The 26,732-nt window shown below is 45.5% G+C and overlaps 1 protein-coding gene across 1 annotated transcript; it reads left to right on the plus strand.

Annotated features, from left to right (window-relative positions):
• The first annotated feature begins 2,916 nt into the window (after positions 1 to 2,916).
• LOC124038798 lies at positions 2,917 to 25,682 on the plus strand. The gene is made up of 5 exons (XM_046354860.1): positions 2,917 to 3,031; positions 4,925 to 5,101; positions 9,742 to 9,805; positions 25,136 to 25,331; positions 25,376 to 25,682. The coding sequence occupies exons 1-5, from the start codon at positions 2,921 to 2,923 to the stop codon at positions 25,680 to 25,682; spliced, it is 855 nt and encodes a 284-aa protein (XP_046210816.1). The 5' UTR covers positions 2,917 to 2,920.
• Positions 25,683 to 26,732: the final 1,050 nt, after the last annotated feature.

The following is a 26,732-nucleotide window of genomic DNA, read 5'->3' on the forward strand; positions in this document are numbered from 1 at the left end:
TGGAAGAGGAGAGAGTAGCGGGGGAGAGAGAGCGAAGGTTGGGACGGCGCGATACCATCCGAGTAGGGGCAGTGTGGGAGGTGTTGGATGAGAGCGAGAGGGAAAAGGATACAAGGCAGTGGTCGGAGACTTGGAGGGGAGTTGCAATGAGGTTAGTGGAAGAACAGCATCTAGTAAAGATGAGGTCGAGCGTATTGCCTGCCTTGTGAGTAGGGGGGGAAGGTGAGAGGGTGAGGTCAAAAGAGGAGAGGAGTGGAAAGAAGGAGGCAGAGAGGAAAGAGTCAAAGGTAGACGTGGGGAGGTTAAAGTCGCCCAGAACTGTGAGAGGTGAGCCGTCCTCAGGAAAGGAGCTTATCAAGGCATCAAGCTCATTCAAACATGAATATCTCATTAACTATGTTATCCCTAGTCCTAATTCAAACATGTATATATTATTAACTATGTTAACTATGTTTTCCCTAGTCCCTAGTCCCTAGTCCTAATTCAAACATGTATATCTCATTAACTATGTTATCCCTAGTCCTAATTCAAACATGTATATCTCATTAACTATGTTATCCCTAGTCCTAATTCAAACATGTATATCCAATTAACTATGTTATCCCTAGTCCTAATGAAAACATGTATATCTCATTAACTATGTTATCCCTAGTCCTAATTCAAACATGTATATCTCATTAACTATGTTATCCCTAGTCCTAATTCAAACATGTATATCTCATTAACTATGTTATCCCTAGTCCTAATTCAAACATGTATATCTCATTAACTATGTTATCCCTAGTCCTAATTCAAACATGTATATCTCATTAACTATGTTATCCCTAGTCCTAATTCAAACATGTATATCTCATTAACTATGTTATCCCTAGTCCTAATTCAAACATGTATATATTATTAACTATATTATCCCTAGTCCTAATTCAAACATGTATATCTCATTAACTATGTTATCCCTAGTCCTAATTCAAACATGTATATCTCATTAACTAAGTTATCCCTAGTCCTAATTCAAACATGTATATCTCATTAACTAAGTTATCACTAGTCCTAATTCAAACATTGTGTATTATAACATGTAAAACAACAGACGATAGAGTCTGTTAATCATGTAGCAACTTTTGAAATATTTCGCTATGTTTAAATGACAACCTGTTCTACTCGTGCACCGGTAAATTCATGGCTTTACCCACAGGTTTCACACCTTTTCTTATTTGCAGTCTAAATAAATACCACTTATTTGTGCACCTGATCTACTGGCTTGGGCTCCACACCAACTAAATATTTTTTATTTAACCTTTATAGGCAAGTCAGTTAACACATTCTTATTTACAATGACGGCCTACACCGTCCAAACCCGGACGACACTGGGCCAATTTAGACTCACAATGACGGCCTACACCGTCCAAACCCGGACGACGCTGGGCCAATTGAGACTCACAATGACGGCCTACACCGTCCAAACCCGGACGACACTGGGCCAATTGTGACTCACAATGATGGCCTACACCGTCCAAACCCGGACGACGCTGGGCCAATTGAGACTCACAATGACGGCCTACACAGTCCATAACCCGGACGACACTGGGCCAATTGTGACTCACAATGACGGCCTACACCGTCCAAACCCGGACGACGCTGGGCCAATTGAGACTCACAATGACGGCCTACACCGTCCAAACCCGGACGACGCTGGGCCAATTGTGACTCACAATGACGGCCTACACCGTCCAAACCCGGACGACGCTGGGCCAATTGTGACTCACAATGACGGCCTACACCGTCCAAACCCGGACGACGCTGGGCCAATTGAGACTCACAATGACGGCCTACACCGTCCAAACCCGGACGACGCTGGGCCAATTGTGACTCACAATGACGGCCTACACCGTCCAAACCCGGACGACGCTGGGCCAATTGAGACTCACAATGACGGCCTACACAGTCCATAACCCGGACGACTCTGGGCCAATTGAGACTCACAATGACGGCCTACACCGTCCAAACCCGGACGACGCTGGGCCAATTGAGACTCACAATGACGGCCTACACCGTCCAAACCCGGACGACGCTGGGCCAATTGTGCACCGCCCTATGAGACTCACAATCACGGCCGATTGTGATACAGCCCGGATTTGAAACAGGGTGTCTGTAGTGACCTCTCTAGCACTGAGATGCAGTGCCTTAGAACGCTGCACCACTTGGGAGCCCCAGGCTACTGGGTTCACTATCTTACCAGACTCTAAATGACCAGATCATTCATTACCAGAGTGAAAATTCAAATGTAGCTACACTGGAGCTTTGGACTAAACCAATTTAACACCCAATAGAAGTTTCTAATATTTAGTAATGGAATATCAGTGATTAAGAGGTCAGGATTTAAATGGGTGTAACTCAGCTAAAACTTGACAGATAAACTCTCTCGCCAAGACAGATACATTTCCTTGATCGTTTTCAGTCCCAAATGAATGCTACGTTCCAGCCCAGAACGCAGGGACACCATGAAGGGCAAGATATCCTTCAACAACATGAACATTCTAATCTGAAATGACTGGAGGGTCTCATTAAATTACCATGGTTTATGTCCCAATTGGCAGTGCACTAGCCTGTACTTTTGCCCTACAGCCCTGGTCAAAGGTACTGCGTTTATTGGGAATAGGGTGACATATGGGATGGGCACCACAAAACTGCAACACTCATTGCACTCATACTTTGCAAAATAGATAAGTGTTGTTTTTTTTCCTGTCTGGGCTTGGGAGGAAACATCCAAAAGACTAATTCAACAACCTCATTTAAAGAAGGCCAACTCAACAGTAGGTCTACTCTACCACATGATCATTGTAGTGTATCTATCTATCTGTCTGATGTGGTCTGTCTCTCTGTTTGGTAACTTTGTATCCACTGCATCGCCCCTTCCGTGATGTCAATAGAAGCACATGGTCCGTGTTTGTTGCAGGAAGTGAAGATGGCGGACCAGTCGTTGCTATCTGAGTCTGCTCTCGGGTGGTCTATATTCGCCCTTGTATTTTTGGTAAGCACACTTAAGTCGCTACAGAAACTCGAATTATTACTCTGTGTATGTAGTGGAGGACTTTCCTTTGGCCACAGTTGTCTTTGTCACGTTCAGCTCGCTACAGCTTTACGTAGCTAGCAATCTAGCTAGCTAGCGTTAGCTAGTTTGACAGCTGTCATGGCTTAGTTAGCTAACGTTGTAGCTAACTCAGAGTTGAACTAACCTGCCTCTAATAGCCTCGCTAATACCATATCAATAGCTAACTGTTGTAGCTAATTAATTTGTTTACAGTGTTATAGTGAATCATTGTGGTTGTCATGGTCGTATCTATCAGTTTTACCAAGCAATGCTAGCTAGTTTACAGTAGTTTGCAATGAAGTTAGCTAGTTGCTAACATGTTGCTTTTGGATCATGCCTGCTTCTAAGTTAAATGTCAAAGTTTAACTTAAAGTAGACTTCTCCTGCCTTATTTGTAAAGAATAACTAACTACATGCTAACTACATAACTAACAACATGCATTATCAATTGTTAGTTAGCTAACTAGTTACCCTACACAATGTCACATGACTGCAGACAGCTACATTTACAGAGGCGCTGCTGAGCCTGCCTGCTTCAGTAATTTCCGTTTTCATATCAATCAGGAAGGCTTTGTACCTAGCTAGTGATTATAATAGCCAATATAGCTTAGAGAAATGTGTTTTTGCTTTCTTTTAGCTAACAAGCTGAAACACCAGATTGGTCTCTGAATTGCTCCCCCTCTCTATTTATTATGCAACGCAATCCTCTCAATGGGTCTTAGTTTAGATGCAAAGCTTGTGTCATTACCTGGCAAAACACGCAGGCGTGGGCTAGTGTTAATTGATCCGGTCTCTGGATGGCATTCCTTCAGGATCTGAGCAGCCAATGGGCTTTAGCAGTGTCCTCACAGTTTAGGACTAGGCACCGTGTGTGCCTGGAATACAACCTTGTGATTCTGGAGCTCCAGCACCATGTGTGTCCCAAATAACACCCTGTTCCCCATGTGTCTGTGTGTCCCAAATAACACCCTGTTCCCCATGTGTCTGTGTGTCCCAAATAACAACCTGTTCCCCATGTGTCTGTGTGTCCCAAATAACACCCTGTTCCCCATGTGTCTGTGTGTCCCAAATAACAACCTGTTCCCCATGTGTCTGTGTGTCCCAAATAACACCCTGTTCCCCATGTGTCTGTGTGTCCCAAATAACAACCTGTTCCCCATGTGTCTGTGTGTCCCAAATAACACCCTGTTCCCCTTGTGTCTGTGTGTCCCAAATAACACCCTGTTCTATATGTAGTGGATTATTTTTGACTAGGGCCCATAGTGCACTGCGTTTGACCAGAGCCCAATGGGGAATAGGGTGCCATTTGGGATGCAAGCCTGTGACTGTGCTGCTCTTTCTAGCGAGTTGACAAGCCATCATCACACAACAACAACCCCATCTCTGCTGTCCCTATTTAATTTTACATTGAAAAGGATTGGATAATCAAATCCCATCTATCAGTGGATGGGTCTTCATTGAAATAAAAAAGAGCTTTATTATGTCACTCTGTGACATCTGCTAATGTAAAAAGGGATTTCTAAATGGATTTGATTTGATAATGGCCTGCGTGAATAGGGTTGATTCGAGTTGCAATTAAAACAAGTTTTCAACAACACTTTTGCAAAGTAATTCATTTGTAGTGGTGAGATTTCATTCGTGAATATCGTAAATCGAAAACATCTGAGTCTCACTGTTGGCTGCATTGGTGTCAGAAGTGCGATATCATAATGAGCCTACTTAGCTAAGAGTCATTACAATAACAATGAACTGTAATGTTCTGACAGCTGATGCGGCCCAATAACTTTAGGATATTTTACGTGATAACTCTAACCATTGTTTTTCCATCCACAGGTGATCCTGTCCTTCTGTTGGGTCTACATCAGGAAGTACCAGAGCCGCCAAGAGAGTGAGGTCATCTCAACCATCACTGCAATATGCGCATTGGCCATTGCACTGATAACCTCTGCACTTCTTCCAGTGGATATATTCCTAGTGTCTTACATGAAGCACCCCAACGGTACTTACAAGGTATGTATTCAGCTGCTTCATAAGGCCTGAGACTTAGGCCTATGTCATTTAAGACCATTTGAGTTCAATGATATAGCAGCTTATAATAGTAGCTCATGTTGTTGTCCATTTGAAACATAACAAGCCATTAGACCTACTCCTGGGCTAAAAAGCATGCTTGATGGATAATCTTTAGTCTGGGAAACCAGTCCTTAGTTTTCAACTCATTGTCAGAGACCAAGGAATGTGTCTGCAAAGAGGTGATATTTGATGATTTACGCTAGTCAAGTATCCTTGATGATTCAAGCATGACATGCTTGTGAACGATACTAGCCTGGTAGACGGTCTGTTTCTGCTCTCCTGACAACTCTTAATGGAACTGTCATGCCAAACATGTTTAGCTTGACAATGGAGTCGGCAAAAGCATGAACAGATCAGGGGTCTACTCTACCTTAAAGATGATGGTAATGACTGTAATAACTGACAGTACCAGGGGTCTACTCTACCTTAAAAATGATGGTAATGACTGTAATAACTGACTGTACCAGGGGTCTACTCTACCTTAAAGATGATGGTAATGACTGTAATAACTGACAGTACCAGTGGTCTACTCTACCTTAAAGATGATGGTAATGACTGTAATAACTGACAGTACCAGGGGTCTACTCTACCTTAAAGATGATGGTAATGACTGTAATAACTGACAGTACCAGTGGTCTACTCTACCTTAAAGATGATGGTAATAACTGACTACCAGGGATCTACTCTACCTTAAAGATGATGGTAATGACTGACTACCAGGGGTCTACTTTACCTTAAAGATGATGGTAATGACTGTAATAACTGACAGTACCAGGGGTCTACTCTACCTTAAAGATGATGGTAATGACTGTAATAACTAACTACCAGGGGTCTACTCTACCTTAAAGATGATGGTAATGACTGTAATAACTGACAGTACCAGGGGTCTACTCTACCTTAAAGATGATTGTAATGACTGTAATAACTAACTACCAGGGGTCTACTCTACCTTAAAGATGACTGTAATAACTGACTACAGGGGTCTACTCTACCTTAAATAGATGATGTTAATAACTGACTACCGGTGGTCTACTCTACCTTAAAGATGATGGTAATAACTGATGAGTAGTGGTCTACTCTACCTTAAATAGATGATGTTAATAACTGACAGTACCAGTGGTCTACTCTACCTTAAATAGATGATGGTAATAACTGACAGTACCAGTGGTCTACTCTACCTTAAATAGATGATGGTAATAACTGACAGTACCAGTGGTCTACTCTACCTTAAATAGATGATGTTAGTAACTGACAGTACCAGTGGTCTACTCTACCTTAAATAGATGATGTTAATAACCGACAGTACCAGTGGTCTACTCTACCTTAAATAGATGATGTTAATAACTGACTACCGGTGGTCTACTCTACCTTAAATAGATGATGTGTAACGGCGTTCGTCTGTTGAAACTATTCATGACTTTAATGAAAGAATCGCAGTACATGAAATAACTGAATCTAAATACAAAAACAACAGAACGGAACGTGAAACTAATTACAGCCTATCTGGTGACTACTACACAAAGACAGGAACAAACACCCACAAAATACAAAGCGAAAGTCAGGCTGCCTAAATACGGTTCCCAATCAGAGACAACAATAAGCACCTGACTCTAATTGAGAATCGCCTCAGGCAGCCAAACCTATACCACACCCCTAAATCATACACAATCCCAATGCTAATAAAACCCCAATACGAACCCAACCCATAAACCCATGTCACACCCTGGCCTGACCAAAATATATAATGCAAAACACAAAATACAATGACCAAGGCGTGACAGAACCCCCCCCCCCCCCCTAAGGTGCGGACTCCCGGACGCACCTCAAGAGCATAGGGAGGGTCCGGGTGGGCGTCTGTCCATGGTGGCGGTTCTGGCTCGGGACGTGGACCCCACTCCATTAATGTCCTATTTCCTCCCCTTCGCGTCCTGGGATAATCCACCTTCTCCGCTGACCATGGCATAATAGTCCTCACCCAGATCCCCACATAACAGAGGGGCATCTCGGGACAAAGGGGCATCTCGGGACAGAGGGGCATCTCGGGACAGAGGGGCATCTCGGGACAGAGGGGCATCTCGGGACAGAGGGGCATCTCGGGACAGAGGGGCATCTCGGGACAGAGGGGCAGCCCTGTACTGAGAGGAAGCCCAGTACTGAGAGGAAGCCCAGTACTGAGAGGAAGCCCAGTACTGAGAGGAAGCCCAGTACTGAGTGGAAGCTCAGGCAGGTAGTAGGCTCCGGTAAATCCTGGCTGGCTGGCGGAACTGGAAGAGACTGGTTGTCTGGCGGAACTGGAAGAGACTGGTTGTCTGGCAGATCTGGAAGAGACTGGTTGTCTGGCAGATCTGGAAGAGACTGGTTGTCTGGCAGATCTGGAAGAGACTGGTTGTCTGGCAGATCTGGAAGAGACTGGTTGTCTGGCAGATCTGGAAGAGACTGGTTGTCTGGCGGCGCTGGGCTGACTGGCGGCACTGGGCAGACTGGGAGCACTGGCGGCGCTGGGCAGACTGGGAGCACTGGCGGCGCTGGGCAGACTGGGAGCACTGGCGGCGCTGGGCAGACTGGGAGCACTGGCGGCGCTGGGCAGACTGGGAGCACTGGCGGCGCTGGGCAGACGGGAGACTCCGGCAGCGCAGGAGAGGAGAAAAGCGCTGGCTGCGCTGAACAGGCGAGGCGCACTGGAGGCCTGGTGCGTGGTGCTGGAACTGGTGGTACTGGATCGAGGACACGCACAGGAAGCCTGGTGCGGGGAGCTGCTACCGGAGGACTGGTGTGTAGAGGTGGCTCTGGATAGACCGGACCGTGCAGGCGCACTGGAGCTCTTGAGCACCGAGCCTGCCCAAGCTTACCTGGCTCGATGCCCACTCTAGCCCGGCCAATAGGAAGGGCTGGTATGTGCCGCACCTGGCTCTGCACCCGCACTGGAAACACTGTGCGCTCCATAGCATAACACGGTGCCTGCCCGGTCTCTCTAGCCCAACGGTGAGCACAGGGAGTTTGCGCAGGTCTCCTACCTGGCATAACTATTCTCCCTTCTAGCTCCCCCCCCAATATTTTTTTGGGGCTGCTTTTCCGGCTTCCAACCGCGTCGCCGTGCTGCCTCCTCATACCAGCGCCTCTCCGCTTTAGCCGCTTCTATTTCTTCCTTGGGACGGCGATATTCTCCAGGCTGAGCCCAGGGTCCTTTACCGTCTAATTCCTCCTCCCATGTCCAATTCTCCAAGTGGTGCAGCCTCTCCCACTGCAACTGCTCTTAACGATTAACAGGGAGAGTTGGCTCAGGTCTGAACCCTGACTCAGCCACTCTCTCTCTGCGCCCTCCCTCAATAAATAATTGGGGGTTACTTTCGGTTTTCGCTCTGCGTCGCCGTGTTTTCCTTTTTGACTCCATTCGCCTGTAGCCCTCTTCGCACTGCTGAAGCGAATCCCAGGCGGGCGCCTGCACTCTCTCTGGGTCGGCCGCCCACCTGTCGATTTCTTCCCACGTCGTATACTCCATGCCTCTACCGTCCATAACGTCCTCCTTTAGCTCCTGCCAGTTTACACACTGCTCGGTCCGTGAGAGGTGGGTGTTTCTGTAACGGCATTCGTCTGTTGAAAGAAGAGAGCCGGACCGAAATGCAGCGTGTTGGTTACTCATGACTTTAATGAAAGAACGCGGTACATGAAATAACTGATACTAACTGCAAAAACAACAGAACGGAACGTGAAACTAATTACAGCCTATCTGGTGACTACAACACAGAGACAGGAACAAACACCCACGAAATACAAAGCGAAACTCAGGCTGCCTAAATACGGTTCCCAATCAGAGACAACGAGAATCACCTGACTCTAATTGAGAATAGCCTCAGGCAGCCAAGCCTAACAACACCCCTAATCAGCCGCGATCCCAAATAATACAAACCCCAATACGAAACACAACATATAAACCCATGTCACACCCTGGCCTACCCAAACATATAACAAAAACACAAAATACAATGACCAAGGCGTGACACCTGTGTCCGTTTTCATCATCATCCTAGCCTGGCTTTATCGTTTAATATTACCTATGTCTCAAATCTCTGTGAATCTAGGATTATGGAATTATACACTAATGTTTAGCTGTATGTTTAGTTCGTGACACCTTCATAAATAGCTTTGCAATCAATGTTGCTGTGAAGGTCTGTTGAGTGTTTAAATCTGTTCAGATGTTGCTGTGAAGGTCTGTTGAGTGTTTAAATCTGTTTAGATGTTGTGAAGGTCTGTTGAGTGTTTAAATCTGTTCAGATGTTGTTGTGAAGGTCTGTTGAGTGTTTAAATCTGTTCAGATGTTGTTGTGAAGGTCTGTTGAGTGTTTAAATCTGTTCAGATGTTGTTGTAAAGGTCTGTTGAGTGTTTAAATCTGTTCAGATGTTGTTGTGAAGGTCTGTTGAGTGTTTAAATCTGTTCAGATGTTGTTGTGAAGGTCTGTTGAGTGTTTTAATCTGTTCAGATGTTGTTGTGAAGGTCTGTTGAGTGTTTTAATCTGTTCAGATGTTGTTGTGTAAGGTCTGTTGTCTTTATTGTAATCAATGTCCTATTTCTTCTCAATACAGGAGTGGGCAGAAAACAATGAGACACGAGGCCAAATCGAAGACACTGTGCTGTATGCTTATTACTGTGAGTAGGATACTATTTGTATTCATATAGGCATATTTATCAAGGCACAGTGCCAGCAAATCATTTTCTGTTTGCTAAACCTTTTGTTTATAGTCAAATATTTACCATTGACTTATGTTTGTACCCGTTGTGACTTTAATAGTTTGAACAAATCAACTAATTCCTGATTGGTAGAGAGTGATTTTGTATGGAGTGAGAATCTCCATAGGAATATATGTTTTTGTCCAAGTCTAGGATTAATCTGTGTCTGGGAAACTAGCCATTAAACTGTCAGGGACAGAGGGTCCCCACCTTCTCCATAATGAACTAATGAATGGTTGGATTAATCTGTGTCTGGGAAACTAGCCATTAAACTGTCAGGGACAGAGGGTCCCCACCTTCTCCATAATGAACTAATGAATGGTTGGATTAATCTGTGTCTGGGAAACTAGCCATTAAACTGTCAGGGACAGAGGGTCCCCACCTTCTCCATAATGAACTAATGAATGGTTGGATTAATCTGTGTCTGGGAAACTAGCCATTAAGCTGTCAGGGACAGAGGGTCCCCACCTTCTCCATAATGAACTAAGGAACTAATGAATGGTTGGATTAATCTGTGTCTGGGAAACTAGCCATTAAGCTGTCAGGGACAGAGGGTCCCCACCTTCTCCATAATGAACTAATGAATGGTTGGATTAATCTGTGTCTGGGAAACTAGCCATTAAACTGTAAGGGACAGAGGGTCCCCACCTTCTCCATAATGAATGGTTGGATTAATCTGTGTCTGAGAAACTAGCCATTAAGATGTAAGGGACAGAGGGTCCCCACCTTCTCCATAATGAACTAATGAATGGTTGGATTAATCTGTGTCTGGGAAACTAGCCATTAAGATGTAAGGGACAGAGGGTCCCCACCTTCTCCATAATGAACTAATGAATGGTTGGATTAATCTGTGTCTCTGGTTGCCTGGTCAATAACACTGACATGAATACAATCTGTATTAATCTCAGTTAGCCTACCTAGGCAGTAATACAATCTGTATTAATCTCAGTTAGCCTACCTAGGCAGTAATACAATCTGTATTAATCTCAGTTAGCCTACCTAGGCAGTAATACCATCTGTATTAATCTCAGTTAGCCTACCTAGGCAGTAATACAATCTGTATTAATCTCAGTTAGCCTACCTAGGCAGTAATACAGTCTGTATTAATCTCAGTTAGCCTACCTAGGCAGTAATACAGTCTGTATTAATCTCAGTTAGCCTACCTAGGCAGTAATACCATCTGTATTAATCTCAGTTAGCCTACCTAGGCAGTAATACCATCTGTATTAATATCAGTTAGCCTACCTAGGCAGTAATACAATCTGTATTAATATCAGTTAGCCTACCTAGGCAGTAATACAGTCTGTATTAATCTCAGTTAGCCTACCTAGGCAGTAATACAGTCTGTATTAATATCAGTTAGCCTACCTAGGCAGTAATACAATCTGTATTAATCTCAGTTAGCCTACCTAGGCAGTAATACAATCTGTATTAATCTCAGTTAGCCTACCTAGGCAGTAATACAATCTGTATTAATCTCAGTTAGCCTACCTAGGCAGTAATACAATCTGTATTAATATCAGTTAGCCTACCTAGGCAGTAATACAGTCTGTATTAATATCAGTTAGCCTACCTAGGCAGTAATACAATCTGTATTAATCTCAGTTAGCCTACCTAGGCAGTAATACAATCTGTATTAATCTCAGTTAGCCTACCTAGGCAGTAATACAATCTGTATTAATATCAGTTAGCCTACCTAGGCAGTAATACAGTCTGTATTAATATCAGTTAGCCTACCTAGGCAGTAATACAATCTGTATTAATCTCAGTTAGCCTACCTAGGCAGTAATACAATCTGTATTAATCTCAGTTAGCCTACCTAGGCAGTAATACAGTCTGTATTAATATCAGTTAGCCTACCTAGGCAGTAATACAATCTGTATTAATCTCAGTTAGCCTACCTAGGCAGTAATACAATCTGTATTAATCTCAGTTAGCCTACCTAGGCAGTAATACAGTCTGTATTAATCTCAGTTAGCCTACCTAGGCAGTAATACAGTCTGTATTAATCTCAGTTAGCCTACCTAGGCAGTAATACCATCTGTATTAATCTCAGTTACCCTACCTAGGCAGTAATACCATCTGTATTAATCTCAGTTAGCCTACCTAGGCAGTAATACAATCTGTATTAATATCAGTTAGCCTACCTAGGCAGTAATACAGTCTGTATTAATCTCAGTTAGCCTACCTAGGCAGTAATACAGTCTGTATTAATATCAGTTAGCCTACCTAGGCAGTAATACAATCTGTATTAATCTCAGTTAGCCTACCTAGGCAGTAATACAATCTGTATTAATCTCAGTTAGCCTACCTAGGCAGTAATACAATCTGTATTAATATCAGTTAGCCTACCTAGGCAGTAATACAGTCTGTATTAATATCAGTTAGCCTACCTAGGCAGTAATACAATCTGTATTAATCTCAGTTAGCCTACCTAGGCAGTAATACAATCTGTATTAATCTCAGTTAGCCTACCTAGGCAGTAATACAGTCTGTATTAATATCAGTTAGCCTACCTAGGCAGTAATACAATCTGTATTAATCTCAGTTAGCCTACCTAGGCAGTAATACAATCTGTATTAATCTCAGTTAGCCTACCTAGGCAGTAATACAGTCTGTATTAATCTCAGTTATCCTACCTGGGCAGTAATACAATCTGTATTAATCTCAGTTAGCCTACCTAGGCAGTCATACAATCTGTATTAATCTCAGTTAGCCTATTTGATCATGAGCCGTTAGTTTCCTCAGCCCAGACTCTACCCAATCAGAGAATCTACTTCCATCAGTCGCAAAATGTCATCAGAACTTCTCTTTGACAGACAAGGTACAACACTGTGCATGTAAATCCCAGCATGCATTTCAATTCACCTGCCCACCATGCGTTACTTGACTTTGTCCTCTAGACTGAGTCGTAGACGCCACTAATATGATTTTCTGTGTTGCTGTCAAAGATTTGAATGAAAAATGCACTCAAAGGAAGAGTTGAATTTACAGGGTCTGATATAATGCGGAAGTAGTGAGGTCTTAAATGCAGATTTGGATCCTGTCAGGAATGTAAGTGATTTAATGGCCAAATGGCCTGGATATATTTTGTCTTGTGTATGGTACAGCAGTTCTACTCAGATTTGTCAGTTTTGTCAGTTCTATCTCAAGGTACTTAGCTTACAGTACGTGGAAGCATCATATCTCTCCCTGCATACAGAGTGGAGGGAGGGTGGGGAGGACAGAGTGGAGGAGGGGGAGGAGAGGACAGAGTGGAGGGGGGACAGAGGGAGGGGGGAGGACAGAGTGGAGGGGGCGGGGGGACAGAGTGGAGGGAGGGGGAGGACAGAGTGGAGGGAGGGGGAGGACAGAGTGGAGGGGGAGGACAGAGTGGAGGGGGGGGGACAGAGTGGAGGGGGGAGGACAGAGTGGAGGGGGAGGACAGAGTGGAGGGGGGACAGAGTGGAGGGGGGGAGGACAGAGTGGAGGGGGAGGACAGAGTGGAGGGAGGGGGGACAGAGTGGAGGGAGGGGGAGGACAGAGTGGAGGGAGGTGGGGAGGACAGAGTGGAGGGGGGACAGAGTGGAGGGAGGTGGGGAGGACAGAGTGGAGGGAGGTGGGGAGGACAGAGTGGAGGGGGGAGGACAGAGTGGAGGGAGGGGGGAGGACAGAGTGGAGGGAGGTGGGGAGGACAGAGTGGAGGGGGGGGCAGAGTGGAGGGAGGTGGGGAGGACAGAGTGGAGGGGGAGGACAGAGTGGAGGGAGGTGGGGAGGACAGAGTGGAGGGAGTGGAGGGAGGACGGAGGGGGAGGACAGAGTGGAGGGAGGGGGCAGAGTGGAGGGGGGAGAGGACAGAGTAGAGGGAGGGGGAGAGGACAGAGTAGAGGGAGGGGGGACAGAGTGGAGGGAGGTGGGGAGGACAGAGTGGAGGGGGAGGACAGAGTGGAGGGAGGTGGGGAGGACAGAGTGGAGGGAGTGGAGGGAGGACGGAGGGGGAGGACAGAGTGGAGGGAGGGGGCAGAGTGGAGGGGGGAGAGGACAGAGTAGAGGGAGGGGGAGAGGACAGAGTAGAGGGAGGGAGGGGGGACAGAGTGGAGGGAGGTGGGGAGGACAGAGTGGAGTGAGGGGGGAGGACAGAGTGGAGTGAGGAGGGGGGAGGACAGAGTGGAGGGAGGGGGAGGGCAGAGTGGAGGGAGGGGAGGAGATGACATAGTGGAGGGATGGGGGAGGACATAGTGGGGGGAGGACAGAGTGGAGGGAGGGGGAGGACATAGTGGAGGGAGGGGGGCAGAGTGGAGGGAGGGGGGGGCAGAGTGGAGGGAGGGGGAGGAGAGGACAGAGTGGAGGGAGGTAGGGGGGAAGGAGAGGACAGAGGGGAGGGAGGTAGGGAGGGAGGGCCGTATAGAGTGGAGGGAAGCCAAGCCTCTTTCACACCAAGCCTCAAATAAAATAAAAATTTTAAATCAAATTTGATTTGATTTGTGATAAGCCAATCCTCTCTCACACCAAGCCTCTCTCACACCAAGCCTCTCTCACACCAAGCCTCGCAAAGCTGGAAATAGCAGCAACATCTCTATCCTCCAAAACTGGCCAGTGTAATCATCCACTCTTTAACCCCTAGAGGTGATGTCTGCGCAATCTAATTAGCATAATACAATTCCCATAAAAACAGTCTTTTTCAACTTTAGATATCTGTTTTTTTGCATTGGATGCGTCTCAGTCCACTGCATCTGCCTCTGCATCTTTGGCGAAAGGGGACAGAGCTGGAGTGGTGTTTGTTAGACCCTGAGATATCCCGAAATCGTTCTTCTTACAAAATCGTCTGTAGCTTCCGAACAGTCCAACATCTGTTAAAACAATTCCATATAGCTTATTCCAACACTGCCCCAGCTTAGACAGGCCTGACACTGTAATGGGTTAAATAAGAACTGTAGAAAGCAAAGTGAACCTCCTTAAAACACTTCCATATAGCTCATTCCAACACTGCCCCGGCTTAGACAGGGCTGACACTGTAATGGGTTAAATAATAACTGTAGAAAGCAAAGTGAACCTCCTTAAAACACTTCCATATAACTCATTCCAACACTGCCCCGGCTTAGACAGGGCTGACACTGTAATGGGTTAAATAAGAACTGTAGAAAGCAAAGTGAACCTCCTTAAAACACTTCCATATAGCTCATTCCAACACTGCCCCGGCTTAGACAGGGCTGACACTGTAATGGGTTAAATAAGAACTGTAGAAAGCAAAGTGAAGCAGAGAGAACAGAACAGTGGGGTAAAATCCCTGTTGAGCAGGATTATAAATCCTTAAAGCGAGATTGTCTCTCAATACACAATCACATAGTGAGTTTCTAATCTATATAAAGAGTCCGGCTTTAAAAGGGGGACGTGTCATTCCTCCAATTATAGCGTTGAGTTTGACAGAAGCTGGACAGATCCGCTGGGCTGGCTGGCAGTTGTTTTGTTTTGTCATGGTTGAGAGACTATGATTCCTTTTTTACCCAGAAAGGAGGAGGGAGCAGGGGAGCAGTCTTTAAAGAGCTTGCATACCCTAGCATGTGACATCGTGTGTCAATGTGATGGTGACTAAGGGTGCCTGTCTATGCTGCAGAAGCGCGTGTGTGTGTGTGTTTTGTGCTGTGGAAATAACATTCGGCAGTCGATCAGGAAGGTTCAAGGCTGTTTGGTTAAAAAACATACAGTACATAAAACATATATAAATGATGTGACTTCAAAGCCATTGATGAGGCTTATTCGCATTAGCAGCAACATGCATTGGTTTCTCTTGTTTATGATAACAAGTGTCTTTCTGTCACTGGTGTTTCTGATAACAAGTGTCTTTCTGTCACTGGTGTTTATGATAACAAGTGCCTTTTTGTCACTGGTGTTTATGATAACAAGTGTCTTTTTGTCACTGGTGTTTATGATAACAAGTGTCTTTTTGTCACTGGTGTTTATGATAACAAGTGTATTATAGTCACTGGTGTTTATGATAACAAGTGCCTTTTTGTCACTGGTGTTTATGATAACAAGTGTCTTTTTGTCACTGGTGTTTATGATAACAAGTGTCTTTCTGTCACTGGTGTTTCTGATAACAAGTGTATGATTTGGTGTCTAGACTCTTTCAGCTCAACTCGTCTGTCCCCTTGTAGTGAGAACAATTGAAATGGCTGTCTTGATAAAATGGATGTTGTCATGGCAGCCAGCGACAGAGGGGGAGGAGTATCAGGAGCAAATGGTTCTCCAAATAAACTGAGGAGTCAACACTTTGTCTTTAAATCCAAAACAGCTCTTTTTACGAGGAATGAATTCATTTATTTGGTAGCTAGTGGATCAAAGAGCTTACAATCCTTTCAATGAGTCAAGGTAAATCTGACTAGGGACTTAGAGAATGAGATGTTTCGAAATATAACTAGAATCAGATACTGTAGACAGTGTTACCATCCTCTATAGAAGGTCTCTACTGTAATATAACTAGAATCAGATACTGTAGACAGTGTTTACCATCCTATATAGGTCTGTACTGTAATATAACTAGAAACAGATACTGTAGACAGTGTTTTACCATCCTCTATAGAAGGTCTCTACTGTAATATAATTAGAATCAGATATTATAGACAGTGTTTTACCATCCTATATAGGTCTCTACTGTAATATAACTAGAATCAGATATTGTAGACAGTGTTTACCATCCTCTATAGAAGGTCTCTACTCTAAGTCTAAGGCAGACTGTTGCAGTGATCCACTTGAATCTATTCCCCGTGGCAGCATGCAGATACACTGCAGTGGTACAGAGGGGTAATCAGATGCAGGGAGAACTGCAACATGTTGGCTATTTGACAACCACAGCGACTTCTAGAAGTTCTCATCCTGGACACATCCCATGTAGTAGCAGGGTTAAATCCCATAGCTGGATTTTGAAGGTATTTCTCAGGGCTCCTACCGCTGTATTTCATGTTGAATTAGAGTTATTGATTGAGTGTATTTTTCCTCCTCTCATTCTCTCCTCTTCTGCATCCTGTGTGAGGGATGGAAGGGGGAGGGGTGTGTTTTTATTCACCAGTAGGGGGAGCTGAAGCTCCATGTATATCTGAGCCTCAACACCACAGCCACCAAGGCTTCTAAAGAGGGTTCCTCCTGATCTAACCTTGAAAGCAGGATTTTTATTCAAAGGTAGATTGACAGGGGTTGTCAACATCTCTCTCCCTCTCTATTTTTCCTCTCTCTCTCTCTCTCTCTCTCTCTCTCTCTCTCTCTCTCTCTCTCTCTCTCTCTCTCTCTCTCTCTCTCTCTCTCTCTCTCTCTCTCAATTCATTTTCAATTGAAGAGGCTATTGGCATGGGAAACATATGTTTACATTGCCAAAGCAAGTGAAATAGATCATAAATAAAAGTGAAATAAACAATAAATAATTAATATTACACTCACACAAGTTCCAAAAGGATTAAAGCATTTCAACTGTCATATTATGTATTTATACAGTGTTGTAATGATGTGCAAATAGTTCAAGTACAAAAGGGAAAATAAATAAACAGGTTGTATTTACAATGGTGTTTGTTCTTCACTGGTTGCCCTTTTCTTTTGGCAACAGGTCACACATCTTGCTGCTGTGATGGCACACTGGTATTTCACCCAATGGATGTGGGAGTTTATCAAAATTGGATTTGTTTTCGAATTCTTTGTGTATCTGTGTAATCTGAGGAAAATATGTCTCTAATATGGTCATACATTTGGCAGGAAGTTAGGAAGTGCAGCTTAGTTTCCACCTCATTTTGTGGGCAGTGAGCATATAGCCTGTCTTCTCTTGAGTGCCAGATCTGTCTATGGTGGCCTCTCTCAATGGCAAGGCTATGCTCACTGAGTCTTTACATAGTCAATGCTTTCCTTAAGTTTGGGTCAGTCATAGTGGTCAGGTATTTTGCCACTGTGTACTCTCTGTTTAGGGACAGGTAGCATTCCAGTTTGCTGTGTTTTTTTTGTAAATTATTTCCAATGTGTCAAGTAATTTTATTTTTGTTTTCTCATGATTTGTTTGGGTCTAATTGTGTTGCTGTCCTGGGGCTCTGTGGGGTCTGTTTGTCTTTGTGAACAGAGTCCCAGGACCAGCTTGCTTAGGGGACTCTTCTCCAGGTTCATCTCTCTGTAGGTGATGGCTTTGTTATGGAAGGTTTGGGAATCGCTTCCTTTCAGGTGGTTGTAGGTAGCCTAGTAGTTAGAGCGTTGGACTAGTAACCGAAAGGTTGCAAGATCGAATCCCCGAGCTGACAAGGTAAAACATCTATCGTTCTGCCCCCGAACATGGAAATTAACCCACTGTTCCTAGGCCGTCATTGAAAATAAGAATTTGTTCTTAACTGACTTGCCTATTTAAATAAAGATTTGTTTATTTTACCTATCTGTCTCCTCTCTCACTCTATCTTCTCTCTCACTCTCTATCTTCTCTCTCACTCTCTATCTTCTCTCTCACTCTCTATCTTCTCTCTCACTCTCTATCTTCTCTCTCACTCTCTATCTTCTCTCTCACTCTCTATCTTCTCTCTCGCTTCAATCACAGTTTTGTCTATGCTGGTTAGGGTTGCACGTTTTGGGGAATATTCAGAGGTGGAAACTTTCCATGGGAATATATGGGAATTAACGGCAAAATATGCAAATTAATATTAATACCATTTAAATGTAGATGTTCTTTGCAATGGATATATTTACTATCATATGGAGACCGAAACACAAACCTTTTACCTCATCATAAGTAGACATAATTGCAGATTATTAAATAAAACAATTTAGTTACGAATTGAACTTGAATTAAATGAGTTGACTCTTCACATGGGATGATTTCACTGAACAACAAAAGAAAGGAATATTGAATGATCCCCAATGATCCATCTCCCAAAAATGTTTTCAACATACATCTGTAAAAATATAGTCTGGAAACTAAAGCTTTGGTTGTCTTCCTCTCGGGCTTCCATGTCTTCTCCCTGGACCTCCTCAATGTCCACCTCTTGAACATCAGACTCTCAGGCTTCCATGTCTTCTCCCTGGACCTCCTCAATGTCCACCTCTTGAACATCAGACTCTCAGGCTTCCATGTCTTCTCCCTGGACCTCCTCAATGTCCACCTCTTGAACATCAGACTCTCAGGCTTCCATGTCTTCTCCCTGGACCTCCTCAATGTCCACCTCTTGAACATCAGACTCTGAGGCCTCATCTTCACTGTCACTTTTCCAACCTTGTTGAGGATGGCTTTTTGTCAGGCTCAAAAAGTCTAACATTTGCCCGGATAGCCACCAATTTTTCAAGTGTGTGTTTCCAAACAAGGACCAGTTGCGCTCTGAGGCGGCTGATGTTTGTGGGATTTGGAGGAGGATGGAGGCAACAGGGGAAAGAGCCTCAAATCCACAAAGTCCCGTCCACCAGGTGAGATATGTTGGCACGACTGCCATATTGCATCTCCATCCCAAAGCCCTTGCTTGGAAGTGTACTTCACCAGACTGCCAAGAACCTTGCTCTCATCCAGGCCAAGGTGGCGAGACACAGAAGTGATGACACCATAGGCCTTGTTGATCTCTGCACCAGACAGGATGCTCTTGCCAGCATACTTGGGGTCTAACATGTACTCTGCGGCGTGTATGTGCTTCAGGCAGAAGTCTTTATGCTTTTTGATGTATTTCAGAACTGCAGTTTCCTCTGCTTGGAGCAACAGTGAAGTGGGCTGGGCAGTACGAATTTATTCTCTTACATCTGCAAGCAGAGTCTGAACGTCAGACAGGATGGCATTGTCTCCCTCAATCCGTGGAATGGCTACTGCTATAAGTTTCAGGAGTTTCAGGCTGCTTACCACTCTCTCCCAAAATACATCAACCAGGAGGATCCTCTTGATAGGTCTGTCCATATCGGCAGACTGTGATATGGCCATTTCTTGGAGAGACTCCTTCCCCTCCAGGAGACTGTCAAACATGATGACCGCTGCAATATGGTGCTCTTATTCTTCTCACTTTACTGCTATAGCTTGATGACCCTGCTATAGCTTGATGACCCTGCTATAGCTTGATGACCCTGCTATAGCTTGATGACCCTGCTATAGCTTGATGACCCTGCTATAGCTTGATGACCCTGCTATAGCTTGATGACCCTGCTATAGCTTGATGACCCTGCTATAGCTTGATGTCCCTGCTATAGCTTGATGACCCTGCTATAGCTTGATGACCCTGCTATAGCTTGATGACCCTGCCATAGCTTGATGACCCTGCTATAGCTTGATGTCCCTGCTATAGCTTGATGTCCCTGCTATAGCTTGATATACCTAGTCATTTCCTTGGCTCTCTTGTAGAGTTTATCCATGGTTTTAAGTGCCCAATGTCCTTGATGAGCAGATTCAATGCATGAGCAGCACAGCCAATGGGTGTGATGTGAAGGTAGGACCCCTCCCTAGACCAAGCAGCATTCAGTGTTCATGGCATTGTCTGTCACCAGTGTAAATACCTTCTGTGGTCCAAGGTCATTGATGACTGCCTTCAGCTTTACTTGACCTTCACTTGAACTCTGTTGAACTCTGCATCCAGCAAATGAGTAGATACATCATGTCTGGTTGGAGGGGTGTATGCTGGGTGAAGAACATTCAGAAATCTCTTCCAATACACATTGCCTGTGAGCATCAGACGTGAACCAGTTGCGTACACAGCTCGAGCCAGACATTCATCAGCATTTCTCTGACTACGTCCCTCCATTGAGTCAAAAACTTTCTGATTCCAGGACGACCATGAGCTGTTGCTATCGATAAGGTGTCTGATTCATCATTTTCACCTCAAGTGGAAGTAGAGGGACTTTTGTCAGAGGTTGCTTGTTGTGAGTGCTTTATGTGCCTGGCCAGATGATTCTGCATCTTTGTTGCATTCTTCACATATGATTTGACACACTATTTGCAAACGTACACAGCTTTTCCTTCTACATTAGCTGCAGTGAGATGTCTCCACACATCAGCCAGTGCCCATGGCATTTTCCTGGAAAGATTAGGAAAAAATGTATAAAAAATAAATAAAAAATACAATTCCATGTACAGATAAATATTTAAGCAGTTAGATTAAACTGCTTAACAACGGGTGAATTAACACTCCTCAGTTAGCAGGCTCAATCAAGCTAAAACTCACATGGTAGCAAAAACTAACTAGCAGCAATTGTAAACAAGTTAGACATGATTTAAACACACTTTGCTGTAGGCTACTTAACTACTAGTTAACAAAAAAAGAATGTATGTCATATAAAATGTATTCACCCCACCCAGTATTGTAATGAAAACTTACCAGACATGTGATGGCAGAATGCACTGTGCATGCAGAGGGTTGTAATTCCATTGACTTGGGGATAGTTTCACCAAAATATGCCAGAAGACCTAGAATTGCCTTGTGTATCCCATTAAAAAGCAAACTTTTTTTTAGAATTTAAGCAAAATTCCCAAATTTCCCAGGCTTAACTTCCCATGGAACATTTCAGGAAGAATTCCGTAAATTTACCGGAAAGTTTCCAACCCTTTGCAGCCATAATGCTGGTTTCATTTTGTTCCTTGAAAGATCCACAGACTTAATCATCAAGTTGATGAGCTTTAAACCTCTTCAGAGATTGATTTAATCATTAGACTGAAACATGTTTGGTTGTACAACAAACAATAATAGAAGCCTAATCATCTGCTCAAATAACAAAATATCAAGAAAAGGATAAACCCACCCCCCTCAGTCCCCTTCCACACCCCTCAGTCCCCTTCCACACCCCAGTTCCCATCCACCCCCCTCAGTCCCCTTCCACACCCCAGTGCCCATCCACCCCCCTCAGTCCCCTTCCACACCCCAGTGCCCATCCACCCCCCTCAGTCCCCTTCCACACCCCAGTGCCCATCCACCCCCCTCAGTCCCCTTCCACACCCCAGTGCCCATCCACCACATTGATGCACTTGCAATGTCTCAGCCTTCTAGATTGTAGCGGGGTGAACAGGCCGTGGCTTGGGAAGCAGAGGTCCTTCATGATCTTCTAGATTGTAGCGGGGTGAACAGGCCGTGGCTCGGGAAGCAGAGGTCCTTCATGATCTTCTAGATTGTAGCGGGGTGAACAGGCCGTGGCTCGGGAAGCAGAGGTCCTTCATGATCTTCTTGGCCTTCCTGTGACACCGGGTGCTCAATATTATAATATAATAGTATTAATATGCCGTTTTGACGAGGCTTCCATCCAAAGCGACTTACCAACATTCACATTGGATCCAGAGAGCTAAACCTGTCTCCCAGTCTATTCTGATTGTGAATTGCCGTAGGATCTGGGTCCCTATTCATCAAGTATTTCAGGGTAGGAGTGCTGATAAGGTTGGATAATTAGGATCACTTTAGCCTTTTAGATCATAATGAATAAGAGGCTGAACCTGATCCTAGATCACCACTCCTACTCTGACAAGCTCTTTGAATATGCACCCACATTTGACCTTGCATTTACAAAAGGTTTAATGTCCCAAACATCCCAAACTCAGATGAACTCTAATCAGCTGCTTCTCTCTCTCCGTTGAGGCATCTTGTTCTCAGGCCGGGTGTTGAGCAGTGAGCACTTCAAAGCAGTGGTGCAAGATAAGCCCCTCTAGCAACAGGCCTAACAACCCTGAGCTCTCTAAATGAATCATGGCTTTCAGTTTCTTCTGCTGCGTTCCCGCCCCCATGCACCCTCATTTTGGGGATGGAAGAGGGGCTAGAGAGGATGTAGGTATGCAATCCTCATGGTCAACGTGTGTGTATTCTAGGGGAGGTGTGTGAGAGAAAGTATGTGTTTTGTGGAGTGCTTTGTCCTTAATTATTTACATTTGCATAATTTAGCAGATGCTCTTATCCAGAGCGACTTACAGGCGCAATTAGGGTTAAGTGCCTTGCTCAAGGGCACACCGCAGATTTTTCACATAGTCGGCTCTGAGATTTGAACCCCAGGTAGAGTAAGCAACCCATCCAACCCCAGGTAGAGTAAACCACCCATCCAACCCCGGGTAGAGTAAACCACCCCAGGTAGAGTAAACCACCCATCTAACCCCAGGTAGAGTAAACCACCCCAGGTAGAGTAAACCACCCATCCAACCCCAGGTAGAGTAAACCACCCCAGGTAGAGTAAACCACCCATCCAACCCCAGGTAGAGTAAACCACCCATCCAACCCCAGGTAGAGTAAACCACCCATCCAACCCCAGGTAGAGTAAACCACCCCAGGTAGAGTAAACCACCCATCCAACCCCAGGTAGAGTAAACCACCCATCCAACCCCAGGTAGAGTAAACCACCCATCCAACCCCAGGTAGAGTAAACCACCCATCCAACCCTAGGTAGAGTAAACCACCCCAGGTAGAGTAAACCACCCATCCAACCCCAGGTAGAGTAAACCACCCCAGGTAGAGTAAACCACCCATCCAACCCCAGGTACAGTAAACCACCCATCCAACCCCAGGTAGAGTAAACCACCCATCCAACCCCAGGTAGAGTAAACCACCCCAGGTAGAGTAAACCACCCATCCAACCCCAGGTAGAGTAAACCACCCATCCAACCCCAGGTAGAGTAAACCACCCATCCAACCCCAGGTACAGTAAACCACCCATCCAACCCCAGGTAGAGTAAACCACCCATCCAACCCCAGGTACAGTAAACCACCCATCCAACCCCAGGTAGAGTAAACCACCCATCCAACCCCAGGTAGAGTAAACCACCCATCCAACCCCAGGTAGAGTAAACCACCCCAGGTAGAGTAAACCACCCCAGGTAGAGTAAACCACCCATACAACCCCAGGTTGAGTAAACCACCCCAGGTAGGTATGTTCACCCCAGGTAGAGGTTTTAAATTCAACTACAGAAGGTTGTGCATGTCAGAACAGAACCTGTCTCTGAGATACATCCCCTGTTCACCTGCATGTGTGCTGTTTTAAATTCAACTATCAGAACATGTACAGAACCAGAACCCTTGTGTGTTACACCTCACATCCCCTCTGTACCCACTGTCCTGTGTGTTACACCTCACATCCCCTCTGTACCCACTGTCCTGTGTGTTACACCTCACATCCCCTCTGTACCCACTGTCCTGTGTGTTACACCTCACATCCCCTCTGTACCCACTGTCCTGTGTGTTACACCTCACATCCCCTCTGTACCCACTATCCTGTGTGTTACACCTCACATCCCCTCTGTACCCACTGTCCTGTGTGTTACACCTCACATCCCCTCTGTACCCACTGTCCTGTGTGTTACACCTCACATCCCCTCTGTACCCACTGTCCTGCAGCTTTCTTCTCATTTGACAGCCCTGCTTCCTGAATGGCACCCTGTTCTCTTTAAAGGATACCTTGTGTTGACCCGGGCCTGCAGGGTATCCCATAGGCCCCACTTTTAGCTTTGATTCTCACTAGTGAGCCAGCCGTGCCTAGCAGAGCTTAGTACTGGCCTGCTTACATATCCACCGTAGTACTGGAACCACAATGTGAACAGACCAGATATCTAAGCCAGCAGGGTGCAGTTCAGGTTGGCACCGTGTTGTGAAGCTGGTATTAGATGGTGCACAGAAGGATGGACACGGGAGTGTAAAGCATAATTGTCTTGGCTGAAGAAGTATGTAGCTACAGTACGTGTCTGTTCTCCAGTGGGCTGCAGTACTTCACATGGTCAACACTGAACACTTTCTACTTCCCTTTTTCCTCCACTTCGATCTGTTCTTTTACTAAATAATAGTTTGAACAGTCTGCCAGGTAAAAGCACTTCTGGCAAGGCCTCTATTTTCTTCTTCTCTCCTCAGTTTACCTCAGCTTGTGTTCTGTAAGGTTTGGAGGCCAGGCCACCGAAGAACACTACTTGAACTATCAGGGAATAGGTTGTTCAATCTCCTGGGCCCATGGTACGGTTAAATATCACCGGTGTTATGAAGGAGGTGAATGAACTGTAATGAATGAGTTCCCTTCAGAAAGTGGCCTGTGTGCCGGTCTTTTGGGTCAGTGGCTCATTATGATAATGTATTGCATCAAGAAGCTGCCCATCCTGCCCTTCCCCTGGTGTGTGTGTGTGTGTGTGTGTGTGTGTGTGTGTGTGTGTGTGTGTGTGTGTGTGTGTGTGTGTGTGTGTGTGTGTGTGTGTGTGTGTGTGTGTGTGTGTGTGTGTGTGTGTGTGTGTGTGTGTGTGTGTGTGTGTGTGTGAGTGAGTGGTCCACATCAATCCACTATTCATGTCTTGTATTGCACGGCCACTCCAAGAAATTGATGCAGCTCTGCCTCCTGCAGCGCCAGGACAAGGAGTCCTGTGGACTCTGCCTCCTGCAGCGCCAGGACAAGGAGCCCTGTGGACTCTGCCTCCTGCAGCGCCAGGACAAGGAGCCCTGTGGACTCTGCCTCCTGCAACGCCAGGACAAGGAGCCCTGTGGACTCTGCTTCCTGCAACGCCAGGACAAGGAGCCCTGTGGACTCTGCCTCCTGCAACGCCAGGACAAGGAGCCCTGTGGACTCTGCCTCCTGCAACGCCAGGACAAGGAGCCCTTTGGACTCTGCCTCCTGCAACGCCAGGACAAGGAGCCCTGTGGACTCTGCCTCCTGCAACGCCAGGACAAGGAGCCCTGTGGACTCTGCCTCCTGCAACGCCAGGACAAGGAGCCCTGTGGACTCTGCCTCCTGCAATGCCAGGACAAGGAGCCCTGTGGACTCTGCCTCCTGCAACGTCAGGACAAGGAGTCCTGTGGACTCTGCCTCCTGCAACGCCAGGACAAGGAGTCCTGTGGACTCTGCCTCCTGCAACGTCAGGACAAGGAGCCCTGCAGAGTTCCACAAGACCTGAGTTCAAACACTATTTGAAATCTTACAAACAGTTATGGTGTTTGCTCTAGCTTGGCTGGAGAGCCATATAGGCAGGATTTACCGTATTGGGGACTACTCTATTGGCCCATTGCGCCAGGCAAGCTGAATTCAGCACAGATTTAGTATCTCTTACAAGAGGACTAGAGACTGTCTGCTTTTCAATCAGATAACGCAACATAGAAAACAGTTCAAAAGGGCTGTCTTCAGCTTTTTAAACGTCTCGGGGATTTTTGTGCAGTTCTCCAAACGACCGAGATGATGAAATGAACAGTGCAGTGGGTTGGTCTCGGACACCACATACTGAGGTCACCGTCCAATTGAATAGGCCTAGGTCTCAGCTATATCATGCATGACATGAACAATGTACGCTTTATGCCTGTACAATGTGGGCTGTAGCAATGAATCTTTCTCCATTTAGAGGGCAGTTAGCCTGGCTGACATAACATTGCATTTTCATGTCGTAATCCAAACCTCATTCTCACATGATGGAATTAAACATCATACTTTGTGTCCGGGGTCCCCAGGCCACCGTCATCCACCTTTCCCTAATTAATGGAAGGATATATATATATATATATATTTTACGGTATCGATTTGGATTCTATTGCAGTCAGAGATCATGTGGAGAAATTCCTCTTGCAGCTTGGGGGAGGGGGAAGGGGGGTGTCTGTGTGTGTGGCATATTCTGTCATCAGTATTCTTGGTGTTGCTCCGAAATAGGACGGTCAGGCCCTGGAGGTCGGTCTGCAGAGAATCTAATACAACAGCAAATGATCAAACGGGCTGATTTGTAATGTGATGAGGCTCGGCACAGGCCAAGAGGGTAATGCTGCTATACTGGCAGACTGCGCTAATTTACAAGCTTTTGACAATCATTCGCAGGTCCTGCACAGCTGAGAGGGTGTGTGTGTGTGTGTGTGTGTGTGTGTGTGTGTGTGTGTGTGTGTGTGTGTGTGTGTGTGTGTGTGTGTGTGTGTGTGTGTGTGTGTGTGTGTGTGTGTGTGTGTGTGTGTGTGAGAGTGTGTGTGTG

Source organism: Oncorhynchus gorbuscha, linkage group LG06 (genome assembly GCF_021184085.1).
Source record: "Oncorhynchus gorbuscha isolate QuinsamMale2020 ecotype Even-year linkage group LG06, OgorEven_v1.0, whole genome shotgun sequence".
Taxonomy (NCBI): domain Eukaryota; kingdom Metazoa; phylum Chordata; class Actinopteri; order Salmoniformes; family Salmonidae; genus Oncorhynchus; species Oncorhynchus gorbuscha.